Source organism: Pteropus alecto, unplaced genomic scaffold (genome assembly GCF_000325575.1).
Source record: "Pteropus alecto unplaced genomic scaffold, ASM32557v1 scaffold68, whole genome shotgun sequence".
Taxonomy (NCBI): domain Eukaryota; kingdom Metazoa; phylum Chordata; class Mammalia; order Chiroptera; family Pteropodidae; genus Pteropus; species Pteropus alecto.
In genome coordinates, this window is record NW_006441386.1 from 249,287 (window position 1) to 271,021 (window position 21,735).

General features: G+C 36.8%; 1 protein-coding gene across 3 annotated transcripts in view; it reads left to right on the forward strand.

Annotated features, from left to right (window-relative positions):
* Positions 1–15,419, forward strand: part of ZNF713 (zinc finger protein 713) — a 61,804-nt gene extending 46,385 nt beyond the window's left edge. For all 3 annotated transcript variants that reach the window (XM_015594578.2, XM_025051540.1, XM_015594579.2), the window contains one exon: positions 14,004–15,419. In XM_015594578.2, the coding sequence (XP_015450064.1) occupies positions 14,004–15,061 (1,058 nt within the window). In that variant the 3' untranslated portion in view covers positions 15,062–15,419. The remainder of the gene's footprint in view (positions 1–14,003) is intronic.
* The last annotated feature ends 6,316 nt before the right edge of the window (positions 15,420–21,735 follow it).

Sequence of the window (21,735 nt, forward strand, 5' to 3'; positions counted from 1 at the left end):
ACTGTTGGTAGGACTGCAAATTGGTACAGCCACTGTGGGAAACAGTATGGAGGTTCTTCAAAGAATTAATAATTGATTTACCATATGATTTAGCAGTCTCTCTTCTGAGTATTTACCCCAAAAATCCTGAAAACATTTTGCAAAGATTTATGCACCGTGATGTTCATAGAAGCATTATTCATGGTGGCCAAGACATGGAAGCAACCGGAGTGTCCTATGATAGATGATTGAATAAAGAAGATGTAGTACATATATACAGTGGAATGTTACTCGGCGATAAAAGATGAAATACTGTCATTTGTGACAACATGGGTAGATCTTGAGATAACCATGCTAAAGGAAATAAGTCAGACAGAAAAAGTTGAAAACCAGATGATATCACTCACACATGGGATATAAAACTAAAAACAACAAACATGACAGAGACTCATGTACACAGACTGTAGATTAGTGGTTACCAGAGGGAAGTGGGGCGGTGGGAGGTAGATAGGGGTAAAAGGGGTCAAATATTTGGTGACGGAAGGAAATCTAACTTTGGGAGGTGAACACATAATGCAATATATATACAACATATATTGAATTGTACACTTGAAACTTGCTTGATTTTATTAATGTAACTCCAATAATTTTAATTTAAAAAGTAAATAAATTTTTTTAAAGTTTATATGAAAAAAATGCAAATATAATCAGGAAAATTCTGAAAGGAACACCAATAAGGATTATTTCTATAGATAATATACAATAAAATTTCATGAATTAAAGCAAGGCAGACCAACTGAACAGAATAAAAAATCTAGAAATAGACCCAGATACATGCAGGAGTTAGTATATAATAAAGATATGATATGACATGACATGACATATGACACATGACAAATATAATTATCTCAAATTAGGAGGGAAAAATAGAGATCTAAATAAATTGTGTTGAGAGAACTGGTATTTAAAATGTAGACTGTTTAATAAATAGTAGCCATCTGAAAATAGATAAAATTGGATCCATAGCTTACCCCTTAAGCAAGATAAACTCCAAAAGTATCGAGACTTTAAATGTAAAACATGTAACCATAGGAGACCTAGAAGAAAACACAGGAGAAATCTTTCGTAACTTTAAAATGGAGAAATTTTTTCTATGTTTTAAAATTTAGAAGCCATAAGAAAATTCATACATTCAATACATGCAAATCCCAAATTCCGCATAGTATAGAGCAATAAACAAAGTAAAAAAATAAAATAGTAATAGGGAGAATACTTGCCACTTATGTCAGAAGGACTGATCTCCCATTAATGTTTAAAAAGTTCCTCTAAATCAATGAGGCCAACGGTCCAATAGAAAAATACACAAATATGAATGGTTCTTAGGTAAAGGAATACGAATACCTTTAACATATAAAAAATATTCAGTCTCACTCATGATAAGATAAATACAAATTGAAACTACATCAAATACCTTTTCTCACCTGTCAGATTAGCAAAAATCCAAAACTTTGACAGTACACACTGTTGCCGAGTTCATAGGGAAAAAAGCACTCTCATACAGTGCTAATATAAGATAAACCACCAGTCAGCAAAAGAATGCCTTAGACTAATCAAGTGGCCCCTTTCCAGATACCCTTTTTGGTATCGTAGACTCCAAATGAATAAAACAGTCTAGAGTAAAGTTTTATGGAAACAACCCACACTCACTCTTTTACATATTATGGCTACTTTCACATTATAAGAGGTATGGCTCACAATACCTGAAGTATTTACTATATGACTCTACAGAAAAAGCTTGTCAACCTCAGCTAAAGCAATACTTTTTGTTTACAACCACCATTCTTACTAAGATGCATTTTTATTGTAACCCATAAGATCTATATAATCTATAAAATCGAACCAAAAATTTTACCATTTATCCTTATTGCAATGTCTCATGAACTGTATTTTCTATTTTTTAGTCTATTTTGTTTTCGTTTTCAATTCATTTCTACCTTCTAAGTTAATATCACAACCCACTGTAAACATGGCACATTTTTTTTTTAATCAACAAAACAGAACTGGAAATACAGTGCTTTCTAAGTGGAAAGGATACACTTTTTAAAATTTCTTTCCTTCCCTTCCTAATTCTTCTCTCCCTCTCTCCCTTCTTTCCTTGTTTTCTTCCTTCCTAATTCCTGAACAATTTAGTTCAAAAGGTATTAGATAGGGCTGACCAGGGTGTCTACTTGTTGAGGTATGCATTGGTGCAGAAAGCCTTGCAAGATGTTTAAGTTGCTCAATGGCATTGCAGTATGCTTATACTGACCACAGACCTGTCCAGAAAGTGCCCCTTTTTAGATACAGAGGAGGTCATAAGTGCTCTAGAAATCTAATTTTATTAAAGACCCATAACTCCTAGAGTCGATCCAGGGAAAATGGAGTCAGTGGGGACAGATAGTAACCACATGAGACGATGGTAGTCTATACAAATCTCCTATTTTTCATTATAAAGAACCCTTAGGCCCTTGCAAGAATGTCAGAAGCCTGATGAACCCCTGCCATAAGCTAAAGAGCCTTAGTCTGTAGCTCTGACACAGATATTACACCCACTTAAGACTTGGGTACAAAAGAGATTGTGTGTTATTCGTGCAGTGTAGGCAGGGGAAGTTTTGCTCTGTGTCTGAAAACACTTTCTTCATAAGCATCAGTTTTGTTTGTAATCTCAGACAACTGTGGAGGTGCGGGTAAGGCCAAACCAGGAAGAAAGTAGATAGTGGGTAATGAGAGAACACCATCTTTACATGCTCCCATATCCATGGCTTGATTAAAATGTTCATCTTCATTAGTGTCCACTTGTTTCTTTTAAGGGCAGTTGCAGTCATGTATACTAACGTGGGGTGGGGGCTTAAGTTAGGTGCGGAGTTAGGGCCAACAGACTAGAGTCTGTTCTTCAAAACTGCTTTGAAGCTCAAAATAATTGTCTCAATCTGGAGTCTAGACTCTGTCTCCTGGCAGCCAGCTGCAAAGTAGGTAGGCAACTCTGTGATTGAAGATCTGATGTGCCTTGAGGGTATCCACAGTGGGGGAGCAGTGCATATACAGTCCATGCACAATCACTCCACCTGGATCAGTAGGTGGCAAGTCTGTCAACAAGAAGAGTTTTCCCTTTTCCCTCAGAGGGAAGCCATTGAAAAAAGGAAATCAACAAAAGTCATGAGCATGTTGGTCATGCTGCATGTTTCCAGGGTTAAACAAGTTCTGGAAGTTAGGCCTTGGGGAATGAATGCCCTGAACTCTACTCGTAGTCAGTAGGAGCCTAGAGTACCATACTTATCTGTGCTTCCAGGAGCTAGGTTCGCAGCCTATGGATTTTGGTGCTAGGAGATTGTGAAAGACAGCTTTCAAAGCTCCAGCCAATCATTCCATATATTTTAGAGCCAAAGTCGCTGGATGGACTAAAGCTTTTGGGCTGAAAATAAAGCTTTTGGGCTGAAAATAAAGTTTTTTGGTTGAGATGATAAATTTGTTTAAAATAGATCTTTTAAATTACTGTTTTTCCCACATATAATTTTAGACCAGAGGAAGTTGTTTATGTGTCCTTATATACATCTTTGAGCATATTGATCTGTTTTCCACAATTTTCTAACCTAGACTTTTTCTTTTTTCTTATTGAAATTTCTGTTTCATGTTCAGCCAAGTAACTTTTCTGCTTTGCTGTTTGTGATAACAGTAAGTTCAATGTAACCTAAATGTGAATTGATAAAAATACTTTGATACAATACATCCATAAAATTAGATATTTTACAGTGCCTTAAAATTATATAGAAATGTATTTGTTGACAAGGAAATATGTTCATGTTATGCAGTGATATGAAAAGGCAAAATACAAAACAGTATTATGGTCTAGTTCTACATTATTTCTCAGAACAGTTCCTGGCATAACTATTAATGGTGCCCCCTTTTACTGTCAAGTGTCCTATTTAGGATGATAATCAAGTGCACCACGCCTATAGCTTTGATGTACAGATATACCACAGATATTGCGGGTTCAGTTCCAGACCACCACTATAAAGTCAGTCACACTGAGTTTATGATTTCCCACTGCACATTAAAGTTATGTTTACACTATATTGTCTTCTGTTATGTGTGCAATAGCATTATGTCTAAAAAATCAATGTAAATTAAAAAAAAACTTTATTGCTAAAAAATGCTAACTGTCATCTAGTATTTCAGCGAGTCATCTTTTTTCTTGTGGAGGGTCTAGTCTCAATGTTGATGGCAGCTACCTGATCCAGAGTAGTGATTGCTGAGGGTTGGAGTGGCTGTGGCAATTTCTTAAAATAAGGCAACAATGAAGTTTGCCCCATCAATTGACTCTTCCTTTCATGAACAATTTCTCTGTAGCATTTACCCACAGAACTTCTTTCAAAATTGGAGTCAGTCCTCTCAAACCCTGCTGCTGCTTTATCAACAAAGTTCATGTAATAGTCTAAATTCTTTGTTATAATTTCCAGTCTTCACAGCATCTTCACCAGGAGTAGATTCCATCTCAAAAAAAAACAAACTACTTTGTTCATCTATAAGAAGCAACTCTTATCTGTTAAAATTCTATCATGAGACTGCAACAATTCAGTTGCATCCTCAGACTCCATTTCAATTCCAGTTCTCTTGCTATTTCCAACACATCTGCAGTTACATCCCCCAATGAAGTCTTGAATCCCACAAAACCATTCATGATGGTTGAAATTAACTTTGTCCAAACTCCTGTTAATGTTGATATTTTAACCTCTTCCATAAATCACAAATGTTCCTAATACCATCTAGAATAGTGAATCCTTTTCAGAAGGTTTTCAACTTGTTTTGCCCAAACCCATCAGAGGAATCATTCATCTATGGCAGCTATTGCCTTATGAGATATACTTCTCAAATAAGACTTGAAAGTTGAAATTATTTCTTGATCCATGAGCTGCAGAATGGATGTTGTCTTGGCAGACATGAAAACATTAATTTCATTGTACATTTCCATCAGAGCTTGAGTGACCAGGAGCATTGTCAATGAGCAGTAAAAAATTTGAAAAGAATTTTTTTATGAGCTATAGGTCTCAACAGTAGGCTTAAAATATTCAGTGAACCATGTTGTAAACAGATGTGCTGCAATCTAAACTTTGTTACTCCATTTACAGAACACAGAAATATTCCATTTACAGAACACAGACAGGGTAGATTTCACACAATCCTTAAAGGCCCTAGGATTTTTGGAATGGTGAATGAGCACTGGCTCCAATTTAAAATCACCAGCTGCATTAGCTCCCCAAAAAACAGCCTGGCCTTTGAAGCCAAGCATTAACTTCTCTCTAGCTGTGAAAGTCCTAGATGGCATGCATCTTCCAGTATAAGGCTATTTCATCTACATTGAAAATCTGTTGTTTAGTGTTAATACCTTTATTAATTATCTTAGCTAGATCTTCTGGGTAACTTTCTGCAACTTCTGCGTCAGCACTTGATGCTTTACTTTGTGCTTTTGTGTTATGGAATTGACTTCTTTCCTTAAACCTCATGAACCAACCTTTGCTACCTTCAAACTTTTCTTCTGAAGCTTTCTCACTTCTCTCATCCTTTACAGAATTGAAAAGACTTAGGGTCTGCTCTGGATTAGGCTTTAGCTTAAGGGAATCTTATGGCTGGTTTGATCATCTATACAGACCGTTAAAGCTATCTCTATATCAGCAATTAGGCTTTTTTTTTTTTTTTTTCTTTTTTTGGATCATTCGTGTGTTCACTGGAGTAGCACTTTTCATTTCCGTCAAGAATTTTTCCTTTGTATTCACAACTTTGCTAACTGGTGCAAGAAGCCTAGCTTTTGGCCTATTTCAGCTTTCAACATGCCCTCTTCTCTAAGCTTAATTGCTTTTAGCTTTTAATTCAAAGTGGGAAATGTACAACTCTTTCTTTCACTTGAACATTTAGAGTTATTAGTTTGCCTAATTTCAATATCGTTTTGCCTTAGGGAATAGGGAGGCCCAAAGAGAAGAAAATAGATGAACAGCTAGTAGGTGGAGAAGTCAGAACCTACAAAACACTTACTGATTAAATTTACTGTCTTATATGGATGCAGTTCATGGCACCCAAAAACAGTTACAATAGTAGCATCAAAGATCACTGATCACAAATCACCATAACAAATATAGTAATAATGGAAAAGTTTGAAATATTGTGAGAATTACTAAAATGTGACACAGAAACACAAAGTGAACAAATGGTATTGGAAAAATTGTCAATAGACACACTTGATGTAAGGTTGCCACAAACCTTCAATTTATAAAAGCATAATACCTACAAAGTGCAATAAAGTGGAGCACAATAAAACAAGGTATGCTTGTACATTTCCTGTAGTCAGAAGACTAAGAGTACTGTGTGACTAACAGTTAAGAAAGCTAAAGCGATCCAAGGACCAAGTATAGCTGACTAATGAATTAGCTTTGGTGGGTGAGCCAGGAGAAGCTGTTAAGATCAGTGTATACTACACAAATTTGTTGGGACAAGGTATCATGGGTGTTTTTCATGAGTCAACCAGCATGATCTTGTATCATGTTCAGTAGGGTTTATGCCCTAGGGCTAGTCCCAAGGTACTACCCAAAACAGAGATATATCTATCTAGATCACAGAAATGACAAGAGAATGAGGGTTGCAGCAAAAACCTCCCAAGAGTGATAAAAGTTCCCCAAACTGGTTAAGTTCCCTTAACCATTTGCTAAGCTGAGACTTTGAAGCCACCCAGTCATATAAAAATTATCTTCTTAATCCCTCCTCTTTCTACACAGCTCCTATCCCTTAACTCTTGTTAGAATGGAACTAAACATTAGTGAGTGATGGAAGAAGCCAGCAGGGAGGTAAGTGGGGAAAGAAGAGAACGGAGTCAGAGAAAAGTCTAGGATGGAGAGAGTAGAGTTGAGGAAGAGGTAAACCGAAATAGAGTAGAATGAGGGAAGATTGTAGGCAGAGATAGAGAAGTAACATGACCCTGTAACAGACCCAAAGGAAGAGAAAAGGATTAATTTTTTAGTTTTGACTATTACACATGAATGAGCATTTTATTTTATTGTTGCTTTCATTTATTTTTTTTCACTTTATTTTTTTACATTTTTTTTTTTTTAATTTTTCCTTCTTCCCTCACCCTCTTCCCTCATGGTAACCACTAGTCCATAAGGCTCTGTTTGTTTGTCCTGTTCTTTTGTTGCTTTTAGGTTTATATCCCATATATAAGTGATACCATGTGATTTTCAACCTTTTCTATCTGGCTTATTTTGCTTCGTATGATTATCCCAAGTTCCATCCATGTTATTGCAAATGGCAGTATTTCATCTCTTCTTATGGCTAAGTAATATTCCATTGTATATATATACCACAGCTTCTATAGCCAGTCATCTGTTGTAGGACACTTTGCTTGCTTTCATGTCCTGGCCACTGTGAATAATGCTGCTATGAACATAGGTTTGCAAATATCTTTTTGGATATGGGTTTTCAAGGCTTTGGGGAAAATACCCAGTAGAGGGATTGCTGGATCATATGGTAGATCAATTCTTAGTTTTTTGAGGAACCTCCATACTGTTTTCCATAGTGGCTGTACCAATTTGCAGTCCCACCAGCAGTGTATGAGGGTTCCTTTTTCTCCATATTCTCTCCAACATTTGTTATTACTTGTCCTGTTGATTACAGCTATTCTAACAGGTGTGAGATGGTACCTCATTGTGCTTTTGATTTCCATTTCCCTAATAGCTAGCAATATTGAGCATCTGTTCATATATTTGTTGTCCATTTGTATGTCCTCTAAGGAAAAGTGTCTATTCAAGTCCTCTGCCCATTTTTTTATTGGATTGTTTGTTTTTTTTGTTGTTATTGGGTCGTATGAGTTCTTTGTATATTTTGGATATTAGGCCCTTACAGAGGCGTTGCTTGCAAATACATTTTCCCATTCGGATGTTTGTCTCTTTACCCTGTTGACGATTTCTTCTGCCAAGCAGAAGCTTTTTATTTTGATATAGTCCCATTCATTTATTTTTGCTTTTATTCCCTTGCCTTTGAGATCAACTTCATAAAATCCTCTTTAAGTCCAAGGTCTTTGAGTTTAGTACCTATGTTTTCTTCTATGCATTTTATTGCTTCAGTTCTTATATTCAGATCATTAATCCATTTTGAGTTAATTTTCGTGTGGTGATAGATAACAGTCTAGTTTCATTCTTTTGCAGGTGGCTTTCCAGTTTTTCCAGCACTACTTATTGAAGAGGCTTTCCTTTCTCCATTGTATGTTTTTGGCTTTTTTGTTGAAAATTATTTGCCCATATAAATATGGGTTTACTTCTGGACTCTCTATTCTGTTCCACTGCTCTGTGTGTCTGTCTTTCTGCCAATACATTCCACTTTGATTACTGTCTCTTTGTAGTATAATTTGAAGTCGGGCAGAGTGATGCTTCCATCCTTATTTTTTTTTCTCAGGATGGCTTTGGCAATTAGGGGTCTTTTGTGCTTTCATACAAATATGATAATTTTTTGTTCTATTTCTTTAAAAACTGCCGATGGGATTTTGATGAGGATTGCATTAAATCCGTATAATGTTTTAGGTAATATGGTCATTTTAACTATGTTGATTCTTCCAATCCAAGAACATGGAATATCTATCCATTTCTTTGTATCTTCTTCGATTTCTTTTAATAGGGTCTTGTAGTTTTCATTATATAGGTCCTTCACATGTTTTGATAAATGTATTCCTAAGTATTTTATTTTTTTGTTGCAATTGCAAAAGGAATTATTTTTCCACTTCTTTTTCTGATATTTCGTTATTAGATTATAGGAATGCTATGGATTTTTCAATGTTGATTTTGTATCCAGAGACTTTACTGTATTTGCTCATTGTTTCTAGTAGTGTTCTTGTGTAGTCTTTAGAGTTTTCTGTATAGAGAATCATGTCATCCACAAGTAGTGACAGATTGTCTTTTTTGTTTCCTGTTTGGATGCCTTTTATAACTTTCTCTTGCCTGATTGCACTCACTAGGACCTCCAATGTTATATTGAATAACAATGGCCATAGTAGACAGCCTTGCCTTCCTGATCTTGGAAAGTTTTTACTTATTTGCCATTAACTATAATGTTGGCTGAAGGCTTGCCATATATTGCCTTTATTATATTTAGGTATTTTCTTTCTGTGCCGATTTTGTTAAAGATTTTGATCATAAATGGGTCCTGTATCTTGTCAAAGGCTTTTTCTGCATCTATTGATATGATCATATGATTCTTATTTTTTTAATATGTTTACGTGGTGTATCACATTAATTGATTTGAGTATATTGAACCATCCCTGTGCTTCTGGGATGAAGCCCACTTGATCATGATTTATAATCTTTTTAATATGTTGCTGTATTCAGTTCACTAGTACCTTATTTAGAATTTTTGCATCTCTGTTCATGAGAGATATTGGTCTGTAGATTTTTGTGTGTGTGGTATCTTTACCAGGTTTTGGTATCAGAGTAATATTTGCCTCATAAAATGAGTTGGGAGTATTGCCTCCTCTCGGTTTTTTGGAAGAGTTTGAGGAGAATAGGTATTCAATCTTCTTGAATGTTTGGTAGAATTGACTGGTGAAGCCATCTGGTCCTGGACTTTTACTTTTTGGTAGGTTTTTGGTGATTGTTTCATTTTCCATACTGCTTCCATTCTCTTTAGATTTTCTAGTCCTTATTGATTCAATCTAGAAAAGTTGTATTTTTCTAAGTACTGGTCTGTTTCTTTTAAGTTATTATATTTGGTGTTATATACTTTTTCATAGTATTCTTGTATAATCTTTTGTATTTCTGCAGTGTCTGTCGTAATTTCCCCCTCTTTCATTCCTGATTTTATTTATTTGTGTCCTTTCTCTTTTTTCTTTGAAAGTGAGTCTAGCCAGCAGTTTGTCAATTTTATTAACCTTCTCAAAGAACCAGCTATTTGTTGCATTTATTTTTCCTATTCTTTTTTTTTTTTTCAATTTCATTTATTTCTGCTCTGATTTTGTTTATTTCCTTCTGCTGACTTTAGGCTTCATTAATTCTACCTTTTCTAGTTTTTTTAAGATGAAGCGTTAAGTTGTTTATTTGGGCTCATTCTTGTTTTTGGAGGTAGGCCTGTAATGATATGAACTTTCCTCTTATGACCGCTTTAGCCATGTCCCAAAAGTTTTCATATGTTGTACTGTCATTATCATTCATTTCTATGTATCTCTTGATCTCTCTTTTTATTTCTTCCTTGACCCAGTTATTCTTCAGTTATTCTTCAGTAGCGTGTTGTTTAATCTCCATGTATTTGTGGTTCTTCCTGATTTTTTTCTGCAGTTGATCTCTGGTTTCAAAGTACTATGATCAGAGAATATGGTTGGTATCATTTCAACCCTCTTATATTCGTTGAGGCTATCTCTGTGTCCCAGTATGTGGTCGATTCTTGAGAATGTTTCATGTGTACTAGAGAAGAATGTATAAGCAGCTGTTTTGGTATGGAAGGCTCTGTATATGTCAATTATGTCCGGTTGGTCTAATGTGTCATTTAAGGATGTTAATTCCTTACTGATTGTCTATTTGTATGATATGTCCATATGTAACAGTGGGCTATTTAGGTCTCCTACTATGATAATGTTTTGGTCTGTTTTTCCTTTTAGTTCTGTTAGTAATTGCTTTATATATTTGAGGGTTCCCTGATTGGGAGCATAGATATTAATAAGTGTTATGTCTTCTTGGTGCTTCTTTTTATCATTATGAAGTGTCCCTCAGTGTATTTCTTTATCTTTTTATTTTGAAGTATATTTTGTCTGATATTAGTACTGCAACTCCTGCTTTTCTCTGAATACCATTTGCTTGAAATATCATTTTCCTCCCTTTCAGTTTGAGTCTGTATTTGTCTTTGGAGCTGAGATATGTGTCCTGGAGGCAGCATATGGTTGGGTTTTGTTTTTTGATCCAATCTGCAACTCTGTGCCTTTTTATTGGTGATTTCAGTCCATTTACATTTAGGGTGATTATTGAAATATGAGATCTTCTTATAGCCATTTTATCTTTTGCATTCTGGTAGCTTGGTGTTTCCATTGCTTCCTTGTCCTTGTGTTTCCGTTTTCTTTATTTTTTTTTTTTTGGCTTTTGTGGGATTTCCATCTGGTCCTTCTTGTTTTAAGTTATGTACTTAAGTTCTGAATCTTTGGCGTGTGGTTGCCAATATGACTATGTAAAGGAAATACACACACGCACACACACACACACATACATACATACACCTATATGTATATATACAGTCGTCCTATTTCTTCTGTGCATGCATTATATCCATTTCCCTTTGCAAATTTGGATCATTGAATCCCCCACTTTTCAGTCATTGTTGTCTCAATTTGTCCCTATGTATGCTGAACATTAATTGCTATCTTGCTATAGCAAATCTCTTCTTATTAAGCTTATAATACCTCATTCCTAATAAAGGTTGCACTCCTCTGCTTTTATCAGCCTGCTAGTTACCTTATGCCTAATTATGTATATTTTTTTTTTGTCATTTTGTTTAGGTGTGCTGACCCCTTTCAGTACTTCCTGTAGTGCAGGCCTCGTAGTGGAGAATACTCTCTATTTTTGTATGTCTTGAAAGGTCTTTATTTCTCTTTCATATCTAAAGGAGAGCTTAGGTGCATATAGTATTCTTGGCTGGTAGTTCCTTCAATTTAATAGTTTGAATATTTGACTTCACTCCTTTCTGACTTGTATAGTTGTGCTGAGAAGTTTGATGATAATCTAATGGGTATTCTTTTATAGGTTACTGTCTTCTTTTCCTTGGCTGCCCTGAGAATTCTGTCTTTGTTGTTGATTTTTGATCATTTTAATGCACTGTGTCTTGGCGAAGGCCTTTTTGGGTTGAGATAATTGGGTGTTCTATTGACTTCTTGAATTCCAAGCTCTAGCTTATTCCTTAGATTTGGGAAATTCTCGTCCACTATTTGTCTGAAAATGTTTTCTAACCCTGCTCCTTTTGCTCCCCTTCAAGAATTCCCATTCTTATGTTTCCTCTCCTGATGGTATCAGCTAGTTCTTGTATTTCTTTTTCGTTATTTTTCATTCTTCGGTTTCTCTCTTCCTTCTGATTTATTTCTAGATTTCTGTCTTTGATATCACTGATCCTTTCCTTCATTTGGTCGACTCTATTTCTCAAGCTCGTTATTTCATTTTTCAAGTCTTGCTGTGTGTTCTTTATCTCCAGAAGGTCTAGTCTGTTCTTTTTGAAGATTTCAATCTCCTTGCTAAAGAACTCATTCGCTAATCTATTTTTTTTACAATTCCTGAAATTGTTGATATGATTTGTTTTAGATCTCATTGAGTTTTTTCAAAGTACCATCCTGAATTCTATGTCATGTAAGTAGTTTATTTCTATGTCTGTAAGCTTATTTTCTGTAGATTTTTCTCTTTCTTTCTGAGATGCCTTGTCACCTTGGTTTTTCATGGTGTGTAATGGACTGATTCTCCTCCTGGGCATTAATGGAATTGTCTTCTGCTTTTTTTTTTCCCCCAGAAGATTTATTGTATAATGGTCCCAAGCCCATTGCAAAGAAGGTGTTTTTCTTTTGGTTTCCAGTAGGTGGTGTCTAAGCCTCTTGGATCTCTACTTTATATAGTCTTAATGTTTTTTTTTTCCTTATAGATGTTTAATCATGCTGGCTACCCTCAGTTTCAGTCCCTATCAGTGTTAGCAACAGTTTTGGTAGCGTTTGCTCAGAATCCCGCGGCGTTAGGTGCCATAGGATATGGGCGTGAGGCCCTCTTGGTTGGGGGTTGTGGCCTGCAGGTCAGTTTTGCAACTGCGTCCAGTAAATATCAACTGTTGTTTTTCTTCCATCCTTCTTCTATGCCTTCTGTCCTGATGACTGGGCCTTGCCACCAGCCAGCCATGGGGAGCTCAAGGCTTTCCCAGGCAGGGTTATTCAGGGAACTCAACGCTCCTTCTTCCCTCTCCCTCTCCTGCAGGGAGCTCCAGTTGCTAGTGGTAGCTTCTTTATTTCTCCCAGTCCACCACCCGACACCTGGAGTTCTGACCTGTGGTAGCTCTTATGTGCAGATCCCATGCTCAGACATGCTGATGTGCAGTTTGGGTGTTTTTTGTTGAGTTTTAGATGTTCAACTTATTGTTGTTTCAAGGAGAGAGATTTGGGGACATCTCTCACTCCGCCATGTTTAACCCAATCTCACTCTGAACATTTTAATTACTGAATATAGACTGTATTTGTGACTTAATATAACAGTAGAAAGATCTGGTACTTAAGAATTAAGGGGAAAGTCTTGGAACCTGCCCAAATCTTTATCCGGAAATTGAGGAAGAATACCCTCTTTACATAGTTTAAAGTGGTAGGAGACTGAAATTAAATTTTGTTTTTATTAAAATCCATGAGTCATGTTTTTTCAAAACGTGGTTTACATTTATATGTGTGTGAACATAAAAAAAAAATTGGCAAGATGGGCTCCAAACTCTTAACAATGATTACCTCTAAGTGGTGGAATTCTTACTTTATATGTTTCTATATTATTTGAATACATTACTATAAGAAAGTATTAGTTTCATCATTTTAAACAAAAGATTTAAAATAGGAAGAAATACTTTTTAAAAAGCCAGTACCTGTCATTACAGTAGAATTGTCCACAGATGAGACCTATCTTCTCTAAATCCCCTTTTTCTTTAATATCTCTCCCCTCTGAGCACAGATCTTTCCCTGATATTTCTTATCTTTTCCATTTCCTTTTAATCATAGATACTCCTTTATGATCTCTTCTTTTTATGATTACCACACATGTTTTAAAATTTTTCCCAGCTCTCTGCTTCTTGTCATCTTTTTATAGTCATTCTACTTGTTACATGGCCACATTTTAAGACTTTTTAACACCACAAGTGCCCTGTTTGCATTAATGTCAGTTTAATTTGGTAATTCATTATGCAACAATTTCTTTTTCAAAACAGAGAATACTGGAAAGTATTTGTATGTTCTGAATTTCTTTTAGATGGGGAAAATAAACCTGAAATCAAAAAATCAACTCCAAACCAGAATATTTCTGATGAAAATAAAACCCATGACATGATAATGGAGAGACTAGCAGGAGACAGTTTCTGGTACTCCATCCTAGGAAGACTCTGGGATTTTGATTACCAGTTAGAGTTTAACCAAGAAAACCAACAGAGACATTTAGGACAAGTATCTTTAACCCCCAAAAAAATCACACAGGAGAGAAGCCTTGAATGTAATAGATTTGGGGAAAACTATAAGATGAACTCAGACCTTATTATGAATCAGAGAACTTCTTCAATTAAAATACCCTTTAATTCGGACACACAAGGAAACAGTATCAAATATAATTCAGAATTGGTTGACTATCAGGGAAACTATATAAGAGAGAATATTTATGATTATAATGAGTATGGAAATATCTTCAGTCAACATATTATTTTTACTAATCATATTCATGCAGAAGAGAAACCCAGTGAATGTAAGGTGGCCTTCAGCCACAATTCATCTTTTACTCAACCTCAGATAGTCCTTACAGGAGAGAAGCCCTATAAGTGTGATGAATGTGGGAAAAGATTCAGCCAGAGGATACATCTTATTCAACATCAGAGAATTCATACAGGAGAAAAACCTTTTATATGCAATGGATGTGGGAAAGCCTTCCGTCAACATTCTTCTTTTACTCAACATCTGAGAATTCATACTGGAGAGAAGCCCTATAAATGTAATCAATGTGGTAAAGCATTTAGTCGTATCACTTCCCTTACTGAACATCATAGACTGCATACTGGAGAGAAACCTTATGAATGTAGTTTTTGCGGGAAAGCGTTTAGCCAGAGGACACATCTTAATCAGCATGAGAGGACTCATACAGGAGAGAAGCCCTATAAATGTAACGAATGTGACAAAGCCTTTAGCCAGAGTGCACACCTTAATCAACATAGGAAAATCCATACTCGGGAGAAATTATGTGAATATAATAAATGTGAGAAAGCCTTAAGCCATAGTCCTTCACTTACTCAGCAACATGTAACTCATGGTGGGGGAATCATATGAATATATAAATGTAGGAAAATTTTTGTCAGACCTTTCCATCTCATTCAATATCAAATTATTCATGGTGGAGAGAAAATGTATAAACAAACGTTTAATGCATAGAAAACAAATAAAGTTAGACCTTAAACTAGTAGCATTTTTCCAAGGAGAAGTTATAAATAGTGAAAATAATTTATATCATGATATAAAACTTATTGTAATGACCAGAAATTCTGTTGGCAGAACCTATAATTGTTCACCAGTAAGTTTTATGGTACAAGTTTTTAATTATAGAAACATTGATTAAGCAAGGCAATGATGTAATGTAACCAGTCACATAAACTTGAAATAAACAGAAAAGAACATTTCTCAAACTTCAGTCACTTGTGTTCTTCCTTTGCAGTTTTTATCGTATTTAGTGCTTAATATATTTCTTTAAAGGGACTCAGTTTTTAGCGTTGTCCTAGGAAATTTTATGTAAATTGAGTGTTATATGCTAACTATGTCTCTTCTAATTTCCATCAGAATAAATATATAACTGAAATTTAAAATATCAATTGATGTACCACCTAAATCTCTGTAGCATTATTTGCAAAACAATGTGATAGGATATGGCAACATGCTGTTATTGTTTTTTAGCAATCCTTTCATTCTTATATATGAGTGGTAGGATCACTTTAAGAGTCATGGTGGAGACTGAAGGTTATGTTGATGAACTTTGAGAGGTGATTCCGAGAAGTCTACTTTTCTATCATGCTGTTCTGGTTTTAAATTTCCCTATAGCAAATGTAAACTTTTGAATTAAAATTGTTGTTTCTGCTGTATTTGCAGGTTTGAATAGAGAAGTTGTTTGTTTGTTTGTTTAATAATGACCACAGGCTAAGAATCCCTATACCTCCCAGCACCACTATGGAAGACAGGAAGTAGGGGACTATACCAGTCAGTGAACTGTGGTGCTATGTTGAGGCTAAGAACCAGGGAAGAACTTTAGTGTCTTACATAAACAACAAAGGAAGTATTACTCATTGGCTCAATATTTTATTTGTTGAGATAAATTTATGTAACACCCTTTTTCTATAAAGAATTTAGGTGATTTAATTTGATTTTTAGGATTATTGCCTTGTTTGACAAAATTTACATTTTGATGTTCTGAAGCATGATAAATATAACCTGTCATAAGCCATAAACAACTGTAAGTATGAGGCTACTTCAGTTTCTTGCCTTTTCATTTTTACCTCAGTCTTCTCAGGCATGGCTAAAGAAGCCATGAGGCTAAGGTAAAAATGCATTCCCCTTGCTTTCTCACCTTTCTTCTAACATTTGTTCCAGCTTAAGACTTCCATGTTTCTCTCTTTGAAGTACTAGACTTTATAGTCCTGGAACCAAAGCTGAAATGATTTAAAGACTTTTAAAAATTAAAATACTAAAAACCAAGAAATTAATAAACTCATTTCATCACAAGAGTTAAACTTTTCAAAGTACTTTTATGTCCATATGTCAGTAGATGTGAAATATTTAATAAAACCTTGAGTTACTGTACTCAGGGAAGATTTCTAATAGTATCTTTTGTTCAAATATCTGTGTAGTGGAGATTTCATTTTCAGGGCAGATCAGTTCTGGAAGTCTCTTTTCACCAAAAGGCGTTACATTTAACATTCATTTGCCTATAGGGCACTCAGATTTTAGGAAGAGAGAGAGTGAGCCAAGGTGAAGTCTGACAGGAAAGATATATATCAAAGAAGTAATGATTAATTACAACTGGTAAAGGCTTTGATCAAAGTTTAGTATTGCAACCAGAAAAAGAAAAAAGCAAATATTTCACAAAGAGTACTAAAAGCTCCAATACAAGGCAGTGTATCTTAGGACTAGTGAAAAACAAGAACAATATGGTATTTTCAGAAAAGGGTCAGCAGAATTTGGACAACCCAGATAGAAAGTGTCTGGACTAAATGAGACCACAGTTGGCCAAGGATTTTCACCAATTTCTCATAAATAGGAATTGTAGATTAGAAGCCTAATATATATGTATGTATGTGTGTGTGTGTATATATATATGTGTGTGTATATATGTGTGTGTGTGTGTGTGTGTGTGTGTGTGTATTCATATTCCTTAGGGTCATTAATGATTATTTTTCTCTTAATTGTACAGTAAACTCATTCTGGTGTGAATTCATTCTCATGTTGTTCTTTGTTCTCTTCAAAATGTTCCAAAGTAAGGAGTGAACCGTAAGTATATGTTAATTACATCAAGATACTGATGTTGGAGTAGGGGAGCCAGAGGAGTAGTACCCATTCAAAAACCTGTTTGTTATTATTTATTTTTGTGTGGGAGGGCAGATATTACCCTTTCACATGTGTTAGTTCATCTAGTCCATCCAACCAAGTGTTTTGCCCTTCTTTTGTAAAAAGAAATACTTAAGCCTACATATAATAATAAAAGACTTATTCAGAGTTTCTCAGAATGAAATGTCACTCAAAAATGGATTATCTTACTCCTAATCCAGTAGATGCAAACAGTGCCAGGAATTGTATTTTATAACACTCTGAAAACATTTAATATATTTAAATTAATAAAATGAAAGATTGCTGCTCAACACCAAAATCTGTGTGACTGTTTCTCAGAACCTCAGAATATTAAAGGAGCATCATGTTGATAGGTTCTCTTATGTCCAGGAGGCTTATGTGCTTGGAGAAAAATACTCATTTGTATTTTGATTAATGTTCAGTTTATTAATTTAAGAAACCAACTGATATTCTTTAAATCACCAATATTCCTTTCCCAAGGTTCCAATTATTCAGTTATTCCTAGATTTAGGTTGTTCAAACATGTACTGTTTGTATTCCTACCTCAGGTTTTTGGTAATCTTGTCCAGCCCAAAATAAAAATAATACTGTCTCAGACAAATTAAGTTACAATTTCTGGATCAGCAACTAGTTGATCCCTGAGTCATCCAGAAAACCTAGTTGCACAGACCAAATAACTTTCTTTGGTTTGTTATAACAATATCACTATTATGTCTTGGGATGTTTTAAGACCAACCTTTTGTATAGATTTAAAATTTTTGATTCTTGAACTGCCCCCAAACCATTTGGTCCATTGTCCTGTCATTTTGATGACCTTGTTGGCTAACATTATTTAAAGCTTCTATATGCTTCCTTAGTATGATTAATGTCATCCAACTCCTTACTGAAGAATGCTAGTTTTGTTGTGTTCCTCTATAAAATATTTAGCTACCTCATTTAGCAACACACTGTTGAATCCTCTTTCTGCTTGGTTATTGTATGTGACTGTTAGATCTAATTAGTTGTTGAACCAGACTTCTACTTGCTATAAGGCAGAGGTCCCCAACCCATGGGCTGTGGACAGGTACCAGTCTGTGACCTGTTAAGAACTGGCCTACACAGCAGGGGCTCAGTGGCGGGTGATCAAGTGAAGCTTTATCTGTATTTGCAGCCGCTCCGTAGTGGTAGCATCCCTGCCTTAGCTCCACCTCAGATCATCAGGCATTAGATTCTCATAGGAGCACCCATCCCTGATGCCAAAAAGATTGGGAACTGCTGCTCTAAGGGATTATTCAGTTTTTCCTATTTCTTGATATGGCTCAATATTTTACATTATTGGGCTTACCCAGTACCCTGTTTATTCTTAACTGATTAAATAAGAATATACATGTATACGTACATGTGCACACACTTAGCAAGAAAAGACAATATATGTTACTTTTTCGAGATCAGTAATGAATCACACAGGGGTGTTCCAGTCGAGATGGCAAAATAGGTAAACTGTTCATCTTATCGCATAATTGCATGAAAGTTATAGCTAAATTATAGATCAACCATTATTAAGACTCACCTGAAGACTAGCTGAGCAGAATTCCTATGACTAAGAATGTAAAGAAACCAGAATAAGACTGTAAGAGGGGCAAAGATGTGGAATGGACAGGTCCCACACCCACATTGTGGCATTTAAGAATTGGGAGAAATACCTCAGCTGTGGAGTTTTCCCAGCCCTGCACCAGGTCCCCCAACTTGGGATACCAGTGCCAGGAAAAGCAGTCCCCATAATATCTGACTGCGGAAACCAATGGGGATTGCATTGGAGTGAAACAAAGGGCTACTGGAGTCCCAGGCATTCACTTGTGGGGCCTGCTCATGGACTTGCTCACTCACAAACTCATTAACTATGGCTTCCAGCACAGAAGCAGCAGCTCAAAGAGCTGCAGGGACATATGAGGAAGAATTAAATTGGTTACCTTCAGGGCAAGGGCTGGAAGGTCAGGGATCAGGGCAGCTCTCTCCGGGGTGAAAGTGTTAGCAGGCACCATTGTTTTCTTGTTGAGCGCATCTCACACATAACCAGAAGACATAAGCAAGTACAAAATCTAGGCAATCCATTAACCTGGCTAATACTGTTCGCACCACCCTGATGATTCCCTGAGACCAAATTCACACAACTCACAATCCATTTGAACCTTTTCCAGCAGTTTATACACACAAGTGGCCTGCTTTGACTCATGTGGACTTTACTAAAATCTCTTAAAGGTCCACAACCCCAAACAAGTAGTGACTGGCCTCAGCATGCCCTGTACCAACTGGTAATAAGCAACCCCAAGCCTGTCATAAGCTATGGCCAGTGTTGGCTTGGAACATTGCTTTAACTAAGTGTCCAAAAGCCCAGCACAAGTAGGGGCTGGCCTCAGCTAACATTGTGGTACTTACCAAAGGGTTCCAAGACTAGCACAAGTGGCAGCTACCTCAGTTCACGGCAGTCTCTTCAAGAGCATCCAGGCCCATCACAAGTGGCAACCAATGTCAGATCACTTTGTACTTCCCACCAGGAGGCTCTAATTCAGGCACAAGTGGCATCTGAAGATGGCTTACACTGAAGCCCCTCATGAGAGGCTACATAAACAACACACCCAATGGCCTGCTTCAAACAACACCATAGCACCCCAACCACCTCCAAAAATGATACTCGAAGGGTGGACTTGGTTTCATGAGAGCCCCACTAAATCAATTCCCAATTCATGGAATCAGCCCCCACACAACAGCTTGTCTGCTATAGTCATGGTCAGCCTTCAGCCAGCAGCCTGAGGATCAGTCCTACCCATACAGCAATCAAGTCTCAACTATAACATGAGGGCACACACAATCCACACAAGGGACACCCCTGGGGCACTCAGCTTAGGTGACCAGGGAGAATGTGCCTCTGAGCCCCACAAAATATCCACTACAGAAGGCCACTCTGCTAAGACTGGGAGATACAGCACATCTACCTAATAAATACAAACACAGGGAATCAGCCAAAAGGAGACAAACATGTCTCAAATGAAAGAACAGGACAAAATTCTAGAAAAAGAACTAAATGAAATGGAAACAAGTGATCTACCAGATAGAGTTCAAAACACTGGTTATAAGGATGCTCAATGAATGTAAGGGAAGAATAGATGAACTCTATGAGAACATCAACTAACAGGAAGCATTTTAAAAACAGTAAGAAATGAAGTTAAAGTAACTGGAATGAAGAAAACAGAGGAAATCAGTATCAAATTATCTAAAGAAGAGGACTGAATTGGTGATCTGGAAGACAAACAGGTGGAAAACACCCAGTTGAAACAACAAAAAGAAAAGAATAAAAAAATAAGGATAGTTTAAGGGATTTTGGGGACAACATAACATGTGTCAATATTCACATCATATGGGTACCAGAAGAAGATTGAGAGCAAAGAATTGAAAAGCTGTTTGGAGCTCTCTCAGTCAAGATGGCATGGAAAGTGAATGCTGTGCATGCCTACTCTTGTGACCACACCAAAATTATAACGGAACTATAGAGCAACCATCACACGGAGTCACCTGAGGTCAGGAGCTGAACAGAAGCCCTACAACTAGGGAGCTCCCATAAGACTGTCAGACAAATTCTCAATAGAAAATTTGCAGACCAGAAGCACTTGGCATAAGATATTGAAAGTGATAAAAAGCCAGGACCTACAACCAAGATTACTCTACCTGGCAAAGCTATCATTTAGAATCGAAGTACAGATAAGAGTTTCCCAGACAAGAAAAAGCTAAAGGTAAGAGGGGCAGAGATGAGAATTGGCCTGGACCACAGCCACGTGTGGCAATTGAGAAGCAAGAGCCCCCTCTCCCACCTGAGAAGTGACGGATCCTGGCCCCAAACTGGGGTTCTCAGCCCAGGCTTCCAGTTCCCACAACCTCTGGCTATTAGAACCAGCAGAGGTTGCAGCTGAGTGAGACAGAGGGCTGTGGGAGTCAGACTTTCCTCTTAGAGGGCCCATGCCCAGACTTGCTGGCTGACTCGGTCACTCTGAGCTTCAGCTGTGGAGCAGCTGCTTGAGGAGCACCAGGGACACAGGGAGACACTGAGTTGTCAGAGTTTGGGGGAGGGGTAGAGGGGCAGCTTTCTCCTGGACAGAAGTGCTGGCAGTATCCATTGTTCCTTTGTTGAGCCCTCCCAACTTCCATATCCTGACACAGGCACCACCATATCTGAGTTGCCATCAACTTGGATAACACAGGTCACTCCACCCAGGTGATTCCCTGAGACTTGCCTCTCCTAACTTGTGGGCCAACGCAAGCCACTTCCAGTACTTTATTCCATACAAATGGCCTGTGTTGGCTCTTGCTGTATACTTTCCTAACCTCTCAAAGGCTGAAAAGACCCAAAGAAGCAGCAT